The 22,368-nt window shown below is 48.2% G+C and overlaps 1 protein-coding gene across 7 annotated transcripts in view; it reads right to left on the bottom strand.

Annotated features, from left to right (window-relative positions):
• LOC119852273 (serine/threonine-protein phosphatase 6 regulatory ankyrin repeat subunit B-like) overlaps window positions 1-22,368 on the bottom strand; it is a 75,368-nt gene that overhangs the window by 35,542 nt on the left and 17,458 nt on the right. For 5 of the 7 annotated variants that reach the window (XM_038393439.2, XM_043507272.1, XM_043507273.1 and 2 more), the window contains 9 exons: window positions 15,359-15,472; window positions 15,006-15,110; window positions 13,290-13,388; window positions 8,340-8,441; window positions 7,195-7,296; window positions 6,202-6,300; window positions 4,530-4,730; window positions 1,042-1,143; window positions 851-949 (listed from right to left, as the gene is read on the bottom strand). In XM_038393439.2, coding sequence (XP_038249367.1) covers window positions 851-949; window positions 1,042-1,143; window positions 4,530-4,730; window positions 6,202-6,300; window positions 7,195-7,296; window positions 8,340-8,441; window positions 13,290-13,388; window positions 15,006-15,110; window positions 15,359-15,472 — 1,023 coding nt within the window. The remainder of the gene's footprint in view (window positions 1-850; window positions 950-1,041; window positions 1,144-4,529; window positions 4,731-6,201; window positions 6,301-7,194; window positions 7,297-8,339; window positions 8,442-13,289; window positions 13,389-15,005; window positions 15,111-15,358; window positions 15,473-22,368) is intronic. The other 2 variants (XM_043507274.1, XM_043507276.1) reach the window with 1 other exon arrangement.

Below are 22,368 nucleotides of genomic sequence, written 5' to 3'. Positions count from 1 at the left end.
CACTGACACTCATATTTCTAAGGTAAAAAACCGATACTAAAAAGCAAAAAAGTCCAACCCTTTCAGGCTGCCTTTCTAACCAGTGAGAAGCCAAAAGGGCACAAACTCAAGGGCTACAAGCCTTTTTAGGTTGGCTTTCTCCACGAACCAGAAGGCAGTTGTGTGCATTTGGTTTTGGGTGAATTTTAATACTCCTGCAAATGGGGACACTGGCAAAAGCTGAATCTAGCAGAGCAAGCAGCACCAAGCTTCCTGCCCACCCAGCTTTGTATTTTCATCATCCAGCCCTGGGTTCTCCCCAGATCAGACACTGCTCTTTGAAACAAGTCCGACCCAGCTGCGCGGAGGGGAGCTACAGAGCTGACTGGGAGACCAGTGAGCTCATTGAAACACTTAAAACCTAATTCCTGTGTGAGCCCAGCTGTCCAGAAGAGACAGGCCAATGTATTCACAGCTCACTCCATCACCTGGTTATTTTACTTGGCCTCCTAACTGCTAACTAATGAGCAATCCAGGTTTGTTTGACAGATCGGTCTAACCCTTTGTGCATGTTAATGTTAAGACATATTTTAGTTCTGACATAAATCCCAATGGGATAAGACTGAGGTTGAAGAAATGATCATCCCTGGCCCACCGTGGGCTGGATGGTCCCAGCTGCTGGGGGTGCACTGGAACCAGTGCTCAGTAAATATGCAGGTACTGGCTACTCCTAACGGGGCAACATACGGGATTTGGTGGGCCAATGGTCTGATCCGCTCTGGCAAGTCTCGTGTTCCTGGTCTGTCCCACAGAAGGTTCCTGGGACATGTGGCAGAGACAAGTGGGTCTTGGCTGCCTTGGGGCCACCTACCTTGGACTGTGAGGTGAGCTCCCCTCCTTCCTCAATCAGGGCCTTGATCATCCTCAGGTTGCCGTGGCGAGCTGCGACGTGCATGGCCGTCTCACCGTTCTGCAGCCAAAGCGCAGCACTAAAATGAGTGACATGCCGGCAGGATCCAGCCCCTCCCTCTTTGCCCCCAGGAACGTGGCTGTGTGCTTTACCTCTTGTTCCACATTGACGTCAGCGCCGCTCTTCAGCAGCATCTCTGCCACCTTCTCCCCCTCGTGGATGCAGGCTGCGATGTGCAGAGGCGTCTCCTGGGCCTGGGGGGAGAAACAGAAGAGGACTCAGAGCCCTGTGGAACTGTGTTGGCTTTTCTTATTACATCCACTCAACCTGAGCCTCCTTGGTGTCTGGCACCCTGCGTCATCACTTGCCCCTGTGCAAGGGGGAGCAGCATGGGGGCTTTCTGATTGGGTAGGTTTCACAACCACCTAGCACACAAGGTGCAAAGCAGGGAGGGAATCAGGCCTGGTATATTTCATACACTTCTCAGAACCCATGATGTCAATCTTAGTCTCCCCAGGACACCTGGAGTCTTCTTAGCCTCCCTGAGCTCCAATGTCCAGAATGAGTGGCATGAACGCCTTCTGCTTGACAGCCAGTCCTGCCCCTGATCTAGGGCTGCCACCTTCAAACCTCATCCCATGGCACAAGATCACTGAAATTTTCTGAATTTTGATTTTGTTTTGAGAAAATGTTCACATTCCGCTCCCCCCTCATTTTTTATCCAGCTCTTGTTGTGATGATGTCACTGAAGAATTAAAGCATCATGACCACACCATGGTAGGACATCTCACATCATGACACTGTATCAGTTCGGGAGGTGTTTTGGTGCAGAGTCCACAGTCAATTGCAGGGCATGGGACTGCCATGTTGAAATCCAAACCAAACCACAATAATCAGTCAACCCTTCCTTACCCTCCCCTCAAGACTAGTGGGAGAGTCATCATCAAGGTAGGAGGAGGAGCTCTCCCTTTTCCCTTCTAAAACCCCAGATCTGATGGCTTTGGTCATATTTATATGATTTCATGTATCCAGAAGTCAAAGGTGAATGTATAAAGCTATTACATCATCTGGAACCCAACCCAGTTAGCACTTTCTTTCCAAGATAAAACCTCATAATTATTAAATAAATTGCAATTCTATTGTATCGGACAGGCTTTCAAACCACCAGGGATTTCTGTCATTGTGAGGATCAGACTGAAGTAGGTTAGCTCCATCTCCCTACCTACAAGATCCCCATGGCTACCTTGCTAGCACACCGAGCTGCTCGTTTCAGTCTGCTTATTATAGCTTGGTTTCTGAGAGCTGCAGGGATTAAACCATAGAAAATCACAACAAAATAGAGATTAGAGCTGGGCAAAATTTTTCAAAGAAATTTTTTTTGAGTGAAATAATGTAGATTCGGGTCAACTGAAACATTTTGCAAATTTGTGTTGAATTTGCCTAATCATTTTGGTCGCAAAAAACAACAACAACAAACATTTTCTGAAAAAGTTGAAATGTTTCATTTGGTTGTTTTTTAAATGAAACGTTCTAACTTTTCAATTCAGAACAACTTTCCCTTTTGAATTTGACTTCAATTGAATGTAAAGACATATTTTAAAAGGTAAAAAACTGGAAAACAAAACCAGATGGAATTGTTTTTGATTTTTCGGTTTGGCCACTGAACCGAAAAATCAGTCCCAGCTCTGACAGAGATGGCAAAGCTCTGTTTGGGCCATCGCAGGATTGCTGCCTACACCACGTGTAGGCTAGATGGCCCAAGAGATCCTTCCATCTCAAACTTGTAGGGTTCCAGGCTTCAATGCTTTGCAGAGGCTACTTTTAAATGTCTCCCATGTGGATTATTCCCAGGATCGTCAGAATGAGACACCCCGGGAGCACACGGAGCCCAGTGACACCCAGAAACTTCACACGTAATTACACGGCCGTTATTAACAATTCTGTTATGCAGATAAACAGTGGCACAAAACACTGAAATCCAGTAGCAGATAGATAGAGGGCATAAAGTTTTTAGCCTTATGACTGATCACTCACATCTCCTGCTGAAGAACCCCGGAGCGTCAGTCATTATCTTTCCCATCATCATCATTGTTGTCGTCGTCATCATTTGTGGCTGTCGTCCTGGCAGTGTCGGTGCTACCCCTTTGGGGGCCCTAAGCAGGAATATTTTGCTCTGCCCCCAACACATACTAATAATTAATAGGGGCTGCTTGGGGCCCTGAGCAATTGCTCAGTCTGTTTATGCCTAGTGCAGGCTCTGTGTCCTGGCATCTCCTCGTGTGTCTTTCCCCATTCCCAGCCCTGCCAGCACACAGGCCTGACAACACCTTTTATCCTTTTACACATGCTAAGGCTCATACGTACGCATAAGAGTTCCATATTTATCCTTATCCACATCCCACTGATTTAGGGGTGTCCCATTTCTCAGTGGCTACCCCCTTATTGTCAGTAACATATACATCAATGAGTTACCATAGTAACTAGAGGCTATTACACAATTCCCCAAAATGTTAGTTTCAGGTATCCTGCGGTATTAACTGGAACATTGTGGCATATTTTCCAGTCTATTGCTGCATGGTTTCCCGAACATCAGCACTTAACACATCTTTTACTCTGGTCTTACACTTTATCGGCACCAGGTTATCTTTTAGTATAGTCATGCCTACCTGTTTCAGGCCTAAGCCTTGTGTGGCTCAGCTGAATATTTTACAGGCTTAGAGGTCACAATGGGTAATACTGGGTCACAATACTAATGAATACATATATTTCACCTCTATATCCCAAATATACTTACTGTTTTTATTCTTGGCTACAAAGCCTCTGCCACTTCCCTTGGGAGAATATTCCACAGCCTTTAGATCTCACTCTTAGGGGCTTTGCCGTCACTGCTCGTTGTAAATCCCTAACAACCTCCATCCCTCAGAAGCATTTACACCATGGCTAGCGGCTCGTGTCCCACGGAAGTGGTGCTTAACCAATCTGTACAACGTCTTTCTATTTGTTCCAGCATCATACAAATAAAGAGGAATATTTCCAGCCCAGAGGAGCTGTCTGTACAGGTCCCATTAGCTTTATTGGGGGTACACATTGATAACTCCCCCACCCCAGCCAGCAACAATCCATCCCAGGGTGTCCCATTTCAAATGGGTTTCCCTTTGTGTGTTCAAGACTCTCACAACCCAGCCGGCTAGAGAAGGTGTTAGGCAGTCCCCGCAGTTCAGGCACATTTCTAGCTGTTCTTCCCTGGTGCAGAAAACGGAGCTGGCAGGTGGTGCTGTGGCGCCACCTGATGTACACGTTTGCAACAACACTACAACCGGGTTTAGAGGGAGCCTGGAGTAGCCTTCTGGTTTTTTAAAACCGATCGGGGAAAATTCGAATTAGAATTGGACGCAGCAGAGCTGTGTGTCAGTGAATGAAATCCCAGCAGAGCCCACAAAGATCCTGATCACTTGGCAGTCTGTACCCCTCTGATATAGGGAGGGCATCGAAAACACAACCCACTTGGGTGCCGGGGGGGATTGGGAATAACCTGGTATTGTTACAGCAGAGGAAGTAAGAAAGAAGCACTGATTATGAAAGCAGGAACTAAGGTTACACAGTCTGCAAGGAAGAGTCACACCGCAAGTTTTGCCCCTACCTTGCCTCCCTTGGGTTGGACCCGGGCCCCAAAGCCCAGAAGAGTCTGTACCACCAGCGGCTTGCAGTGCTGGGCAGCAATGTGCAGGGCCGTGTAGTTTTCTTTGGTTCGAGCATCCACCTCTGCCCCCCTTTGCAGCAGGGCCTTCACCACGGCAGCATGACCGCGCTTGGCTGCTGCGTGCAAGCAGACCGCCCCATTCTGAAAGAGAGGCAATTGGTTCCACTGGCGCTTGGATTTTCAACACTCACTCACTACATCCACTCTGACACCTTAACGTGTGCAGGGCAGATCAATTTGCCAGAGGGTTGGGGCATCACTTGTGCCGGAGGAGCTGGTACGGCCAATCTGTGTAGCTGGGGCTGTGGCAGACTCACATCCACCATGCATCAGGCATGAGATCGGGGGTCCTTTGTGGCTAAGAAAAGCAGGAATATAGAAAGCTAGGTAGGGAAACAAGTGGGGGGGATTATGAAAGTAATTTGGGGATAGCCGTCATCGAAATTTGGATGAAAATTTGTGTTGAAATGAGAAAAACTTCTGCCATTTCCATAAAGCAAGTCCTGGTGATACCGAAATATTGCTTCTGGTACCCTTCTTACGCATGTGAGACACCCGGCAGCTCCCAGAGCTCGTCAGAAAAACGTACGGAAAATGTACGAAGAAGTGAACATTTTTCATTGGGTTTGAAACGTTCAGTGAAATTTTCTCCCCTCCCAAAAATATCACTTTGTTTAGGGGGTGAGGCGGAGGTGGATAGCCAGAGGTGAATATATTTTCCCAACTGGAAATGCAGTTTCAATAAAGCAGATGCAACTCCAGGCTAAGACGACAGCTAGGAAGGAAAGATGCAGCAGTAAAGGGCAGCAGTATGGCTAATGGAAACAGTTTAATAAACAAGTTGCATTCCTATAGCATCTTGGCACTCAGGATCTCGGTGTGTTTTGGAAACAGTGAGTCTTATACCATTCACTAGGAGAAAGGTAGAAATTGTTATCCCCATTTCACAGATAGGGAAACCGAGGCAGAACGTTATTAAAATGACTTATGTGATGCCACATAATTAAATCAGTGACAGCTGAGTGGAGCCCTACCACACAATTCACATATCTGATATATGGTGTCTGTCCCAGGCATACTACTGTCTGGGATGGTTTATAAGATCATAAGTTGCTAGGGTGGTGGGAAATAAACCTCTCGTCTCAATTTTTACTTTTCCTGTTAAAAAATGAAGGGGAGAAAGTAAGCTTTTAAAAAAATCTTTTGAAAAATTTCAACTAATGTGACATTTTTTCACAAGGTAATGTCTTTTATTGGACAGCTTCTGCTGGGGAGAGAGACACGCTTTCAAGCCACACAGAGCTCTTCTTCAGGACCTGTTGGTCCGAGGATATTCGAGAGACTAGGACCCGAAGAAGAGCTCTGTGTGGCTTGAAAGCATGTCTCTTTCCCCTGCAGAAGTTGCTCCAGTAAAAGCTATGACCTCACCCGCCTTGTCTCTCTAATATCCTGGGACCGACACGGCTACAACACCACTCCATCTTCTTCGTGAACATTTTTGTTTTGGCTGAAAAGTCGTTTTCCGTCCCCCTGAACCCAAGTGTTGGCCGGATGTTTTGGAGCAGCTCTAGCAGCCGACATTGGCCCTGCCTGACTCTCCGTGCTGGGTTACCTTATCGGGCATGTGCAGCAGGACTCCTTTCTTCAGGAAAGCCAGAGCAGTGTCAGGGTGCCCATGCTCAGAAGCAACATGCATGAGGGTGCTACCGTCCTGCAGGGAGCAAGGACGGGCAGCAAGTAAGGATGACAACAATCTCTGGGCTAGGCAAGAAGCTGGGCAAACATTCCACAGGTGGAGTGGGTCAGATAAGGACCCTGCCTCCCATTCCCCTCCTAATGTCCCAGCCCCATCTCCCTCTGTCCCTCCAATTTCATCAGTATAGTATTTCTGTACCACAGCTGTCTCCTGCTTTCACCTGTGCACCAGAAATAGGCTCTTTTTTGGTGTGCGGGCCCTTCTGGGGTGCTGTCACAATGCACCGGCACTTGTGCTGCTTGTGACTGACATTAAAATGAGGGCTGGGGGCTTACAGGCAACATGCTCATCACAGCTACAGTGGACACAGGCAATGTTGGGGATAGAACAGAAAATGAGCCCAAACACTGGCCTCTCCCACATGACAACAGCAAATCCTCATCAGCTAGCACTAGGGTAGGGGTGCCTAACTACAGCCTGGGGACCACATCCGGATCTCTAGACATTTTAATCAGTCCCTTGAGCTCCTGCTGGGAGCGGGGTCAGGGGCTTGCCCCATTCCGTGCAGCTCCTAGAAGCAGCGGCATGTCCTCCCTCTGGCTTCTATGTGTAGGGGCAGCCAGTGGGGCTCGGCACCCAAGAACCACGGCCAATGAGAGCTGCAGGGTGGCACCTGCGGACAGGGCAGTGTGCAGAGCAGCCTGGCCATGCCTCCACATGGGGAGAGGGATATGCTGCTGCTTCTGGGAGCTGCTTGAGGTAAGCGCCGCCCCGAGCCTGCACCCCTGAGCCACCTCCGCACCCCAACTCCCTGCCCCAGCCCTGATCCCCCTCCCAAGTCGTGGTCCTCTCTGGCCTGTACGCCAATCTGCTACTCAGAGGAACGTAAACACACCCACACACACTCACCTTAGTGCGAGCTAGCACATTGGAGTGGAACTTCTCTGTCAGCAACTCCACAACATTGATGTGGCCTCTTTCTGCAGCGATGTGCAAGGGGGACCTGTCCAGCTGCAATCAAAGAGAGCAGTGTTTCCAGGGAAGCAACTGGAGCTGCCAGCATTTATATGCAAGTGTAATGTGTGCTTCGGAGGGAGAGATCCTGTGTGCAAACCTAAGCGGAACATACCCTCAGCTGGAACAGATCAACACCTGCCTCTGCTACACTTTGTATAGCCAGAGTAAGCCTGGATCTGAAGCTGTGGAAGTTGTGGGGAAGCTGGCATGGCTGCTGTTCTTGGGGTACTTGCTCATTGGCTAGACGACTTCAACCTGCCAAGGGTGTCAACCTATTACCAGCACTACCGCCCACCCAAACATTTGTTTAAACCATCACAACACAGCTAAACCAAGCAACGTTTGCAGCGTCAACTGCATGAATGATCAACCAGTTCATTCAACAGATCGGGCCTCTTTGTCTTCATTGAATTGAATCAGTTAAAAGACGCATCCTTACTGAAGAGGGGAAAGGCTGTTATCCCAGGCTGATTGGAATGAGCCCTTGAAAGTCATTTCTCCCTTACCTTGCCAAGGGCTGCTGCCTGCCTGGATGGATGGGGAAGGGGAGGAGGACGAACCACTTTCACCAGCTTCACCAGCACCATGAAGTTTAATGAGTGGAGGGAAGTTCCTGGTTTGGACTGTCTGCCTGCTGAGGCAGATGCAGGTTTGAGGGCTTCCAGGCCATTAACACCAGAAGCCCTGTAATCAAAGGCGCCCCTCAAGGAGTTGTATTGTGTCCGCCAGTTTCACAGGTATAAGACTCCACTAGCTGCCCCAAAATGACCCAAACAAGACTCTCGGGATGCTCTGTAAAGAGTTAATCAGCATGTCTAAGTAACCATGTCTCCATCTCAGGATGAGCCAATGGCAGTTTACTCTGATGGTGCAGAGCTGCACGTTGTATGCTCTGTTGGTTGAAGGTATTGACCCATCCATCCACCCATCTATTACATCTCTCTGTTTGGTATTGAAGTGCAGAAGAAAAGGACTCGAGATCCCATTAAGCAGTCCCTAAGTCAGCCAGTTCCCACTCCCCGCCCCCTTTTACACACCTTGTCTGCTATGTTAGGATTGGCCTTGCAGTGATGGAAGAACTTCAACAGGGCTTCATCGCCTTCCCACGCAGCGACATGTAGAGGAGTTTGACCTTCATCCTAAAACAAAGAGCGTTAGAACGTCCTGGTTGTAGTGTAACCGAGCTGCCCAGCAGCTCCGCCATTAGTCCAAGCAAACAAGCTACTGGGCAGGAGAATTTGGGTACCTCAGATGGCCACCTTGTGTTGCACTAAAGCATCACTCCTCTGCCCTGAAAGCTTCACCTCCTGGAATGATATTACCTGGTTAACCAATGTCACTGTTCCATAGCTGGAAATAGTGAGGGTGCAGCTTCCTGTAGCGTTGGGGCTGCTGCTGTCTGGAGAGCAGGGTCTGGCCTAAACAAAGCCAGATCAGCTTTCAGAGATGCAGCACTGTTCCAGAACTGGGTAGGCCCAGCTCCTGCAGTTTGCAAACAGAGAACAGGTTTCTAGCAAATGGGAGGTATTTTCAGCTCAGGCAGGACAATCTCTCAGCCCAACATGAGTCTCTTGGGGGGTCTCTCACCCAAGGCCTACTGAAGCCTATAGAAAGACTCATTGGTTTCAATGAGCATTGGATCAAGCTTTCAACGAGGGACAGATCAACTCTGAATTATTAGGTTTCAGAGTAGCAGCCATGTTAGTCTGTATTTGCAAAAAGAAAAGAAGTACTTGTGGCACCTTAGAGACTAACAAATGTATTTGCATTCACATCCGATGAAGTGAGTGGCAGCTCATGAAAGCTTATGCTTAAATAAATTTGTTAGTCTCTAAGGTGTTACAAGTACTCCTTTTCTTTTTTCTGAATTATTACTCATCATTTGTATTACTGGAGCACCTAGGAGCCCTAGTCATGGACCAGGACCTCACTATGCTACACACTGTACAAACACAGAACAAGAAGATGATCCCTGAATAAACCCAACCTACCATGCACCCCGACTCCCATGGTTTCCTTTGGGCAATTTCCTATGTTCTCAATGCCCTGTAAGCCAGTACACTGTGACACTGACAAGAGACCAGCTCCTATTTCCTTTTATTGTATTATGTAAATCTATGACCCTCTGCTGAGGACTTCCTAGGTCATAATTACAGACAGAACTTGGAGTCTTCTGCTCCAAAAGCTCAGGTCCCACCACTCCAGCTAAAGCAGACTCTCCTTGGGCAGTAGGCATGCTAGAGCTTCCAGCATACACTTCCGTGGACGTCTCCGCTCCATTACATCTATTCAGAAGCCACCCCAGTGCAGTGTGTTTAATTAAGTCACAAGTCCTCAGCTCGGTGGGGAGGTATGTGAACAAGTCTCAGTGGGTCTTGTCCATCCTCCCTTTCTCTATGGCTATATAAAAGGGGGTCCCCAAAACTATTCTGCTGTAACCTGGGGTCTTCTTAGCGCATGTGCCTCAGGTGGCACGTGGCCAGGACTCATCACCAAATTTGGTCCGCTCTCTGTCTTAGCTAACCTGGGGTGCTGGGATGGAACAGTTGAGAACCACTGAGCCATGTAACTCTTGTGAAAGTTGTTAGCGCCAACTATTGGGGAAAATATAGAACTGAAAATGGTGCTTGCATTCCTGCTAAAGAGAAACATAACCAGAGAACATGATCAATGGGAGTTGTTTGCCTGGTCGTTTGAACCATTTCTGATTAGTACATTTGTAAACGTGTGATTGCACATTGGAACCTGTCCTTTGAATCAACATATTCCTTTTAAAATCAGCCTCCTTATTCTGCCAAACGCTGGAAGGAGAAGGTGGATTTGAACCCGCATAGGCCTTTCAATATATTTCAGCACAAAACTGACAAGTGCTAGTGCTAAGCCTGCCCTGGTTCTGGAATGCTAGCAGACTAGATTTATCTTGGCATTTTGCCTAATTCACTTAAGGGACCTTTATAAATAACCCAGGACCTTTTGGCCTTGCAGTTCTACAAAATTGCTTTGTTTGTTTGACTGTTTAAGTTGGTCCTGAAAGTTTTAATGCAAATAAACTTCTTGTCAGAGACCATTTTCTTCTGGGATACCTGAAAGGACCTCACAAAGGATTGCACAGCTCTTTGGAACAGGTGTTTTCCTTATTTTTTGCACCTTTGGGTTTATTAGAGAAGAAGACAAGGAAGAGAACAAAGAATCTGGGGAAAGGTTATTGGCTCCCAGTTGGTTACACGCTTCCTTTACCCACAGCGCCTGCCTCAATCCCTGACTTTTGTGAACCTGACTAGAGTGATGGACCTCTTTCATTTGTGCTCAGTGACTCTAAGCCCCACTATGAGAAACTGCACTGGTAATAACCATAGTTAGACCCTTTTCACAATGGTGGTGCTAGAAGGATTCAAACCATAGCGTAGCTAGAGAGAGACACACACACAAAGATTGTACAGCGGAAGAACCACCACCCCACCTCTTCAATCATCCCCATTTGCTTACAGACCCCAGAAGCCATATGAAACAGGGGTCCCACAACTTTGAAACCAGGGTCAAAAACTCCAGAGTCCTGTCTACCTTAGTACTGATGTAACCCTCTGGTGAGGAGAGCTGGTCAGGGATTTTTCATCTAAAAATGCTGATTTGTAAAAACCGAAACTGTTTGTGAAACAGGGTCAGGTTCAACAAATTTCCTGACTTGGAAAAATGTCAAGAAAAACGTTTCCGAGTTGTTGAAATGTTTCATTTTGACATTTTTCTAAATGGAAAATTCTGTTTCAAAACGACTTTTGGAGAGAAAATGGCTTTTTGATTTCTAGTTTAAGCTAATTAGACTGAAGAAAAAGGTGAAAAAAGTCGAAATTGAAATGTTTTGAAATGAAGTATTTCGAATAACCCAAAATGGAAATAAAAAAAGCGAGCTTTTTGGTTCATGAACATTTTTGAGATTTTGACTTTTCATCCCAATTTGAGACAGGACAAGTTTTGAACTTGAGAAAACCATGTCCTACCCCCCTGTGCCCAATCCAGAGGATAAGAGTCTGTTACAGCCCCCACTAGGGAGCCTTGCCTCTTCAGCTCAAGCTACAGCTACTCAGGCTTTTAACTCCAGAGGTCTCTGGTTCAACCAACGTGGCGGGCATCACACCTACGCTGTTGATAAGCAATGATGCAACTGCTCTGTTGCTAATTAACTTGTACCAATGTTCCTAGTGCAGCCATGGCCAGGGAGACTTGAAAAGAAGCGTGAAGAAAATTAGTTAAGTATTTAAAGCTGCAAACATTTAACATCACTAATTTCATGTAGGCACATGATCTCTATCATTGTTATTAAATTCATTTTCAGCATGCATGCAGTTTAAAGGGTGGATTTTTAAGGGATAATGTAGTGTATCAATGAGCTGGTAAACTCGGCTAGCTGAATACTTCCATGTGGAGGAACTTTTGATTTAAGAAACCTCAAGTTTAAGCTGCAAGTCCAGGAGCCTTCATTGTTGAAAAGCTCCTCAGGAGAGAAGGCCAAAAAGCTGAAGAACCTTTGGCTTATGCCTTGGATTCAGGAATTTAAACTCCACTGGTGAAGCTACATAGAGCTTGTGAAACCCTCCCACCAAACGCAATAGCTCTGGATTGTTTTGGATTCAGAGAATTATATATAAACCACCGCCGTCTAGTGCTAGTGCAACATGAAGGTTGAAATATCTAGCAACCACACTGCCGAAATGTAGTATTTTCAATTTGAGTTTTCTTTTTGGAAGGTAAATTTTAAAGTATTATTGACTGTGTTCAATAGAAAGGAAGTGCACAGTGACCAAGATGATGTTGCCAGAGCACACTAAGCCTTGGAAATGCCCTGCCTTGGAACATATTTCTACCTTAATATCAAAGAACATAATTTTGAATTGAATGTAATATTACAACTTGGACAGCATGTGGTGGGAGGAGGTACGGTGAGGACTGACTACTCAGTATATCATACTCAGCGTATAGTTTTGATCTTGACCTTTCATTAGATAACTACCAATCTTTCGCCAAAATCTTCGGTTATCCAAGATTGTAGGGTATAGAACTGAGCAAATAATTCATAAATAATGATTGACTTCTTGAGCTTTCATTAGCAGATCACAACCTTGAATTTATCCTTTGACTTCCCCCATAGGAATCATTCACAATATTAAACTTTGAAATTCACACAGTGTTGGTTTGTTACATAAATCACATGACATTCTTTTTGTTCTGTGATTGGATGACTTATGTAACCAAAAAATACTACACAGATTTTGGATATTACAACTAGAGCTGGGCAAAATTTTTTTTTGCCTGAAACCTCTGTTCAGTGAAAAATGTGGATTTGGCAACATTGAAACATTTTGTGAATTCGTATTGATTTTACTGAATTGTTTCGGTCAAGAATATTCTAAAAAAAATATTTTTTTAGACATTTTCAAAATGAAACTTCCATTTTGAGGTTTGAAATTACTTTGTGTTTAAAAATTTCCTTTAATATTCTTAAAGGATCAAAAAAATGTAAAATGGTTGAACTGGAAAGTAAATGTTTCTATTTTGTCCAAATGAAATATTTTGTTTGACCTGAAACAAACTTTTTTTTTTGTCTTTTCCATTTGCTGAAACATTTTATTAAAATAGTTTTTGGGTTGACCCAAAATGATTTCCTCCCCCGATTTTTCGGAATGGCCTGTGAACTGAAAATCTGTTATTGTCACAGCTCTAATCAAAACCAGTCCTAGTTTGAAATTCATTTTTAGCAAATATTCAGGAACTGAGCATAAAACTTGCTTCTTGTGAGGATTTATGCTAGTGAAACCTAATCACTCCAGTATTTATACAAAGCAAACACGAAGGAGTCACAGAGAGAGAAGCAACATTTGTTTTTACAACTGATCAGCTATCAGGGGACTTTTTCCAGCTGTCTGCTCAGCTCTAATGATAGCAAAGGCCAAACTTGAGCTCACAATACCAAGCTTTGCGTATGTTATACTCACATTCTGGCAATCCACCCCAGCTCCATACTCCACTAGGATTTTGGCAACTTCCACATCTCTTTTCCTACAGCTTGCATGCAGCACAGTGTCGCCATATCTCTGTAATGAACAAGCAACACTTTACCTATCAATCAATCTTCAATCATGCAGAAAATGGCGGCTGATTTCTGTACTGTCACTATCCCCAACACCACTGATACCTTGGGAGCTGTAGAACATATTACTCTGGCTCATTGAATACCGGCATTGTCGTTTGTATTTTCTGTTGTTAGTCACCCATTATCTGTGCCTAACATTGCTCCCGCCACTCAGGGACAGATTAAGATTTATTGGGGTCCTGGGCACAAAGAACATATGGCTTGCCACACCTCCCCTGGGGCCCTGGCCTCTGCTCCTCCAATTCCCCCCCAAGGACCTCCCTCCTGCCCCCCCCGGCCAGGCTGGAAGCCAGAGCTGGGCCATGATAAGAGATGCCCAGAGAGCCTGGGCCACTGTGGGGAGCCCCCTCCACCTGCCCTGGAGGGGGCACATGGGCTGGGGCCTGCTCTCAGGCACCCCACCCAGGGAAGTTCTGGGGATCCCAACGGCAGCCCAAGCTCCCTGGGTGGCTCTTACTACAGCCCAGCTCTGGCTTCCAGCCTGGCCAGAGAGTGGGGCCTCGGGGGGACGAGGAGCACCACGGGTGGGGCCACAGTCCCAGTGGTGGTGGCCCTCCCCCCTTGTACACACGTTCTGGCACTCCTGGGGCCCCCAAATTGGCTGGCGCCCCTGGCCACATGCCTATTAATCTGCCACTGCTGCCACCACTGCACAGGTGTTCAGGGTTTCCCTTTGGAGAATTGCTAAGTACCCGTTGCAGAATACTGAAGGGTTACCTTGTTCTGGGCGTTCGAAGGGCCCAGCTCTGACTCAGAGGACAGGCATTGTGCAAGCTTCGTGTCCACACGGCTCTACCAATCCATCTCATTCCTAGCTTGCAACACCCCCACCTCCAGCTACTCCAGCGGGCTCCCTCACACAGCCCTGCCTGACGGCAAGTCATCTACTCTTCCATTTCCATCCCCCCCCCCCCATCACAGCTCCACCCACGCGGATCAACCCCGGCCTACAATGCCAGACCTGGGGTACTCTGACACCAAGGGGTACGCGGCACTGGGGGACTTTTCCCGAACGGTTTTCTTTCGGCTCTTCGTTGTATTGGTTTTAACGCACAGTAGAAAAGAACTTTCCCCCCCCCCCCATTAGCCCCCCTACATTTTCTATTCGGCAAACGCCGATTTCCTCCCCTCCCCCCGGGGCCTGGAATGAACACACTCCTTGGGCTGGTTTCCCCGGCTGCTCGCCTGGCTGCCCGCAGCGTAGATGTTAACGGATTCCTCAGAGCCAGCAGAGGAGGCCCGAGAGCACGAAACAAACAGGCACCAAATCTGCAGAGGGGTTTAACTCCCCCAACGGAGTGTAAGCGCCAGCTGGTGTAAATCAGCGCAGCTCTATTGATGTCAGTGGAGCTACGCCGATTTCCACCAGCTGAGGCGCTGTGTGCGTGTCCCCCCACATCGGAAGGCTGGTGGAGGGCGTATGGGGAGTGAGTTGGTAGGACTAGGGCTAGCTCTTAGATAGAGTTTGATGTCTCCAGCCCTGGGTGATGCAGCAGTGGGGAAGACACCAAACCCAACAGAGGATGTGCTGCGGCGTCAGCGAGCGAGTGTCCTGTACCTTTTCCCGTGCGCCCAGCTGGGCCTCGGCGTGCGTGGAAAGCAGTTCCTTACAGACTCCCAGCTTCCCAGCTTCCACGGCAAGAAAGAGAGGAGAGCGGCCGTCCTGCGGAGAGGGCAGAAGGAAACCAAAGCCTCGGCGGGGCTGGTGACACCTTTCCTGCAGCGCCCTCCCCCCAACCCCCCCGGGGAAAGTGGGCCTCAGGCATGGAGATGGAGACACAAGTTTCAGGCTGCCCCAGTCCAGCCCTGTAGCCCATGGCGTTCACTTAGTGCCACGTCTCGCCCCCAAGCTGGGCCCGTGTTACAAGAATTCACTACCCCCATCACATATAGGGAAAGGGCCTTGCTCACCTGGTCTTGGCTCAGTCTAGCATCTTTGTGAGAAGCCTTCAGTAGCATCTGCATCACACCAACAGCCCCAATGGGACGGAGGGCTGCGTAATGAAGAGGCAACTGCTCCTTGGGCTGCAATGGGGAAGAAAGGCAAGGGGCAGATTTAGATTAACATCCTTAGGGGGCAGAGGCTGCGGGTTTCTCCTTTAATCTCTTCTTCACCTGAAAAGCCTGATGCACCTCTGGGGCCACAGAAATAACCACGGATGCTGGTGCTGAAAGGGGCCAAAGGGCAACTCTCCTGTTGCAGAACAAAGCTGCCCCTCCCTAGGGACAGCACTCCAGTTACGCAGTCTGCCTCGGGTGCAGCTGAGCAATTCACTCACCGAGCAAGAGACTGCACCAGGGAATGAATCATCGGGGTAACAGTGAACAGCCAGAGCCACTTTCCAGGGGAGCTGCTAAGGTGTTTTCGCAAGGGGCTTCAGATCCATAACGACTGTTGTAAAGGATGTTTGGCCGGTTACGATCCTAGCGTGGCACTGGGCTATGGAGGGAGGGGAGTGCTAGATATGGAGTCGTTCCCCCTCCCCTACTGCTCTGGCTTTCTTGGGTTGTTTGAGGTGTAGAACCACTATACGGACATGCCCCGCTCAGGGTAGCGAGGTAGCACAGTGCATTGTAGTGAGGGGCAGCTGGATGTAAGAAAACCCTTTGCCTCCTATAGCATCTCTGGATGTCAAAGTGCTTAAGCCACACAACAACCTTGGGAGATAGGCCAGAGATCATGATTCACATGATTGGTGATTCACATGGAGCCTGATCCACAGCCAGACATCTTACCATTGATTTCAATGGGGTTTGGAGTAGTGCCTTCCAGACAAAGGGTCTCAAAGCACTCTAAACACTGATAGGAGCCTGCGTATGTGTATATATGGGCTAGACAGCTGCCTATGGGCTGGAACCATCCAGCATTGCCAATCTGGAGCTGCGGAGGGGAAGAGAAGATACGTGCAGAGTGGAAACTACAGGGGAGTTGTAGGCAGCATGAATATCATGCTTGAGCTGGACACTGGAGCTAACAACTATACACAAAACACAAGGGGACCCCTTGATGGCCAGGGGGCAGGACCTCTGTGTTAGGTCTCACCCACAAGATGCATGTGCTTTATATGAAGAAGCACACGCTCCAGCATGCTTCCAACATGCACAGCCGCTCTGCAAGCTGCAGGCAGGGCGTCTGGCTTTCTGTGGTTCTGCAGTCGCAAAGTCGGCTCACTGCTGCAAAATCTAAGCTTTCAGTTACAACACAACCACATTTCTAGCCCTTCGGGCTCTGAATTAACTCCTCATGTGTCAACTGATGCAGTGCCCTCTCCCAAGCCTGAAAATGTGCATGAAGCAATAACTTGGAGGGGTGTGAGTTGCTACCCTTCATCTGACATGATTGACACTGAAGCCTACCAGTGACAATTCAAATAGCAACATGATTAAACTAGTTGTATTTATGCACTGGTATTGGATGCAGGACCAAAGGCTGGGTTGAATACTGGAGTGGGGCAGACGGCTGAGGTCGAGGTTGGAAATTTGAAATTCAAGCCCTAGTCCACAAAAATCTGAGTCACCTCCAACTCTCCACACAAGAGGGAGGGAAAGAAGAGCTGTGTCATCTCCAGAGTGCCAAAGTCCTCTGCTGTATTCAGGTGCCAAGTAACCTCCTAAAACCACTTCCCATGCCGTCCCAGCTGCCACCCTGCCAGCTAGCACCCGGTTCGTCATCGTCTTCTTCCTTGCCGCTTCCCTATTTGAGGTCGGTGACTTTTATAGCCTTCTTCCAATACTCATGATCATACACCAGGCTGTTGTGTCGATTGATCTCATGGAGGTCTGCTGATATCTGATCCATGTACCGAGTCTTTGGTTCCCCCCTTGGTCACCTTCTCTCCACAATCATTGCAAGAGCCATCCTATCAATACAGCTCTTAGGTCTCTGCTAGATATGCCCACAGCAGTGTAGCCTAGCCTCCCTCCACTTGCCTGCAACTGGAGCAACCCACATTAGGTCCCTTACAACCTACCAAGGAGTGTCCAACTACTTTACCACCTCAACATCTTCATTTCAATGGTGGCGACCATACTGATTTGCTTCCTTGTGGCTGGCCATCATTCTGTTCCATACATTAAGATGTGTCGAATTACAGTTTTAGACACTCTACCTTTTACCTTTATTGGCATCTTTTTGTCCCAGACAACCGGGGTCATGCTCCCACCACTTGCACCAGGCAGGGTTAGTACAATACTGGGCATCACTCAAAATGGCACCATCATCAGCAACCACTGAGCCTCGGTATTTATGTTCCTCTAAACCCAGTCCACTCCAAACGATGTTGCTGCAGTTTAAAATCAGCTTGCAGGGTCTCATGATCTACTGCACAGATCACTAAATTATCAGCCAACTGTGTGTTCCAAGGCAACTCCCCCCGTACACTCTCACTTATCACAGCCATGACAACTGCAAACAAAAAGAGGCTCAATGCTGAACCTGGATGTAGGCCGACATTGACTGGAAATTCTCGACTGCAGCTCCAGGTAGTTTTGACTACAGTAGTCACTCCATCATCCATATCCTGGAGAAGATGGACATATCCTTCTGGCACACCTCTCTGCCACAGACACCTTGGTACATAAGCTTGTGCCTTCTCCAGGTCCACAAAGACCATGCCCAGTTGCCATCTTTTTTTCACGGAACTTCTCCATGAGGATTCATCACACAAACGTGCCATCAGTCGTGCTCCTTCCCAGCATGAATCCATACTGGCCCTGCCAAATTCCAACCATTTAACATAGACACTTTTCATAATCATCTCCCTTACTTTCATAGCACGTGACTTCAGCTTAATTGGGCCATAATTAGCACTCAGTGTAACATTGCCTTTAACTTTTAACTTTAGGCACCACAAAGCTTTTATGCCATTCATCCGGCATTTTCTCTTTCTTCAGAATAACATTAAACAAACCTGTAAGATACCTGATACCGTCCCACTGATGACACTGCATCTCCCCAGTACTTTGTCTGGCCCATGTACCTTCTCCCTCTGCAATCTCTTCCTCTAGCATGCAATCTATCATGCCCCAGAGTTTAGTGGACAGGTTCTTAATTCCTCCACTGAGTTCTCCTCATCCATCATTCTTTCAAAATAATCATTGCAAACTTCATTGATGAAGCCACCATTCATTTGCAATAGATCATGTTCATTTCTAACATAATGCAGCCAGCTAGAACGCGGGCAAGCCAGTGATATCATTTGCTTTCACAGCGCATAGGACAGAAGATGCCCATGCAAATGTCTTGGCCCAAGGTTTTTCACTTAACTCATTCAGTTACCACTACAGCCCTCTCTCAGGCATGGCTTGCTGGGCCCTGCTTTATGCATTAGCATTTCCCAAGGAGATATCCTAAATGGAACAAAGGTGAACACTCAAACTGAATCTTAAAGGCACCCCTGCATTCCCTGGGAATTTGAACGCTGTTTCCCCACTTCCCTTTGTTGCTGCTCCAAGTGTGGGGTAAGGGCAGAGGGCCCAACAACAATGGCTCAGAAAGGCAGTGGGGGGGGGGTGACCTCCATAGAACAGGATTAGCGCTATGTGGGTAGCCTGCCTTCCTCCTATCATTCACAGCCACCATTCAGATGTGCCAGCTGGCAGGTGCCAACACTCAGCACAGCCCTTTATCACGCTGGGCTGCTTTCCCTGCTTCCGTCGCCGGCTCTTGTCCATGGGAAGAGTCCAGAATTTAACCCCTGTGTGAGGAGAGGTCCCCACTGAAGAGCCGCCTGGACCTCTGCTGGAGTCCTGAATGGAGGCCTCTTTCCCAACAAGCCCCTCACTCTCACACAGCATCCTGGGCTCAGCACAAGAGCAGTTGATGCCCTCCAAAACTTTTCAGTGGATTTAACCCAGTGGGACCCAGTGTACAATAAATACCCCTGGAAGTGCTGCACCACACCACTGGCACCTGGTTTTCACAGAGCCTTCAGCGAGGAGGCTACAGGTGTGGGAGGCAGGACCAGTGGGGCCCATTACTCCTGCCCCCCATAAGGAGGGCAGTACTAAAGCCACTGATGAGCATCCTTTAGGCCAGATCCTCCCACCCACCCAGCTGTTGGAAAAGAAGCTAGAAAAAGGAAGGAAAATCCAGACCTCAGCCAAGGATCATCATCACACTGAGATGTTGTTTAAGGTACAATCATGCTTTGCCCCGATGATTTCTTTAAGCCAAGTTGCGTTTGGTGCCCCGTAAACACACTTAGATTCAGACCTGGGATTGGGAAGGGTCAGACAACGCACCCTTAGGGAGTGCTCTGTTCATTATCTTTATCTAACAAGAGTGAAGCTAGATTACTAAGGCTTCGTCTACACACACAAGTTTTTCCAGTATAGTTCTGTTGGTTCGAGGTGTGATATCTTACCGATAGATTTATGCAGGTAAAAGCCGTAGCATAGACCTGGTTATACCAGTATAAAGGTGACAGCGATTTCCCTTCCTACTGGAACAGCTATACATCTAAGCAGTTTTATACTGATATAAGTGTCCACACTGGGGTATGGTGTTTGTGCATCTTTAATGGTACTGCTATAGTTAAAGCAATAGGACTTTCTAGTGTAGACAAGCCCGAAGGCACCTGTCTGGTATTTAAGCTCCTTCCCCTCACAAAGCCCTTGCCAAATCCATCCCTCGTTTCTTTTCAGTCCTTCAGGGGACAAAGAGCACGACTGAATTCAGCATAGCGAGGGCAGGCTGCCCGTGTGAAGTGGCTGAGCAAGGCCTGCTGCTGGCACCCTTCCAGAACCAGGGTATTGACACAAAAACTCCCTGGGAGTGGGGAGAAGAATCCCGCCTGTTACCGCCACGACTCCTGCTCCCACTCACTGCCCAGTTCATCGGGAGCCCATTCTTCCCTTACGCCCGGCGTTAACCTCAGACGCTGGCCCTGGGACGAAGGACAGAAGGTTCCAAACAGCAGCCCCTGGCTCCAGACCTGCCTGCTGTCTTTTCACAGGGCTGCCACAGGCCACCGCGCTGCCGAACATCAGTGGCAATGCCCGATTAACTAGGCATGGGAGAAAGCAGCAGGGGAGTTCTTTCTCCTGAGATAGGATGGGAAATCTGCCCAAACAATGGCTCGGTTATGCATAGTTGTCTACCCCTCTGAATGGGCAGCTCGGGGACAAAGGCGCTGTTAATAAGAGAAAGAGGAGTTTTGTTTCCCTAAAGACATATTTGGATATGGAGGGAGGGGTACCGGTGCGGTTGCCCATGAGAAATGAAAGTTGGTCTCAGTCCCTGAGGGGGAAAGGTCTTGGTCCCAACTGGCACTGCCAGCGGGCAGCCGGAGCCAAGCACTGAAAGGAAATGAGCCCGAATGGCTCTTGAACGCTGCCCGTGGATCAAGGCAGGCTGGCAGGACAGAGCCGGGGGAAGCCGGCCTTGCTGCTGCCCCTGACCTGCTGATAAATGATGTCAGCCAGCAGGGTTACCAACCCAGTCCCTACTTCACTCACAAAGATCCACACCGGGGGCTATTCAGAGAGCATGTTGAAGCAGGGTTGTCCCAGGGATTACCTGGCCCTACACAAAATGGCACAGAGAGTTCCACTGAGATCCCTCCTTGCCCATGACCACAACACATGCATGTGTTTGTGTCCCGCACCGCAACCATCGTGACTGCCTGGGATTCATCTTCCCCATTCATTCCTCTGCTGATATCATCCCGAGCACCCACAGAGTACGAACTTAGGACCTTAGGCTGAAGTGAACAGCAGCACTCAATGGAAGAGGAATTCAGTTTCTCCCATCTCACTGGCGCCAGGTTGGAGGTGACCCTGGATGGGGTCTCTCTCCTCAGAATAGGTACAACCTGGGTTTGATCCTGTGCAGATTCTCTAAGCCAAGATACCTCAGCCCTGGCCTGGAGGGCAGGGTAGGTCAGCCTCCATGGTCTTTGCTAAGAGCACCAACAAGGGAACCAGTGGTGGTAGCTTGGAAGAGGACTAAGGCCTCCATGAAGTCCCTTAGAGACATGGCTATTGCTATGGATTTTACATGGAAGATGCTTGGATACTGTGGTGATGGGCAGCAGTATAAAACACTGTGACACATGAATGAATAGACAGATTGACCGATCTCTCAGGTCAATTAACACAAGTGAGAGGACAAACAGCAGCTGGTTACAACTTTTGGTCCCCAATGGCTTAGTGATCTGGATTCAGGTCTCTGAGCTCTGCAAGGCTGTGGTTTATAAATGTAAGGGACGTAGCCCAGCACAGCAGAGTGAGACGCGGCTCAAGGCTGGGCTGGATGCTCATCTCCCCCTCCTTCTTTCCCACTCCCTTCCGTAAAAGTAAGAGTCACAAATAAATGGAGGGAGAGGCAGAGACCCCAGTCACATTTCCTCCCTTCCTACCTCCAGCGGCAGTAACCCAATGCTGCAATGGATCCTCGGCTCAGGGAAAAGTACCTCCTTCTGGATCACCAGCCCCACTTCCTGCAGTGCCTGGGAGGTCTTCCATCTGCATACTGACCAGGGCTAACAGTGCTCAGCATGAGATGGCAGGAATAAGCTAACTGTTACTCACCCGGGGGACATAAAAGCATATTATATTGAGGTATTTATTGACGTTTTTTATGCACCCAGCACCAAGACACATGAATGCCTAGCAGCTTGTAGACATTAATGCACTAATACAAACTGCCTGTACCAGGTAACCCATCCAGCCTACAGATCTCTCTGTGCTGTGAATAAATAACTCAGCAATGGTCCATCCCTGCTGTCTCTCGGGCTGCACTGCTGAAGGTCAGGAAAGTTGTTTCCTTTTCATTATTGTCATCCTCGCTGGCAGGCTAAGCTCACAAAACCGAGCCGGGGAATGCAGGTTCAGGGTAAGAACAGACTTCACGTAGGAAACAGGAGGCGCTCTCTCAGGAATGCAGGCAAGTGGCCAGCTCTGGGATCCGGGCTGCACAA

This window comes from Dermochelys coriacea, chromosome 2 (genome assembly GCF_009764565.3).
Source record: "Dermochelys coriacea isolate rDerCor1 chromosome 2, rDerCor1.pri.v4, whole genome shotgun sequence".
NCBI lineage: Eukaryota > Metazoa > Chordata > Testudines > Dermochelyidae > Dermochelys > Dermochelys coriacea.
The sequence above is the reverse complement of the archived record's forward strand: the minus strand, read 5'-3'. Positions and strand labels throughout refer to the sequence as shown.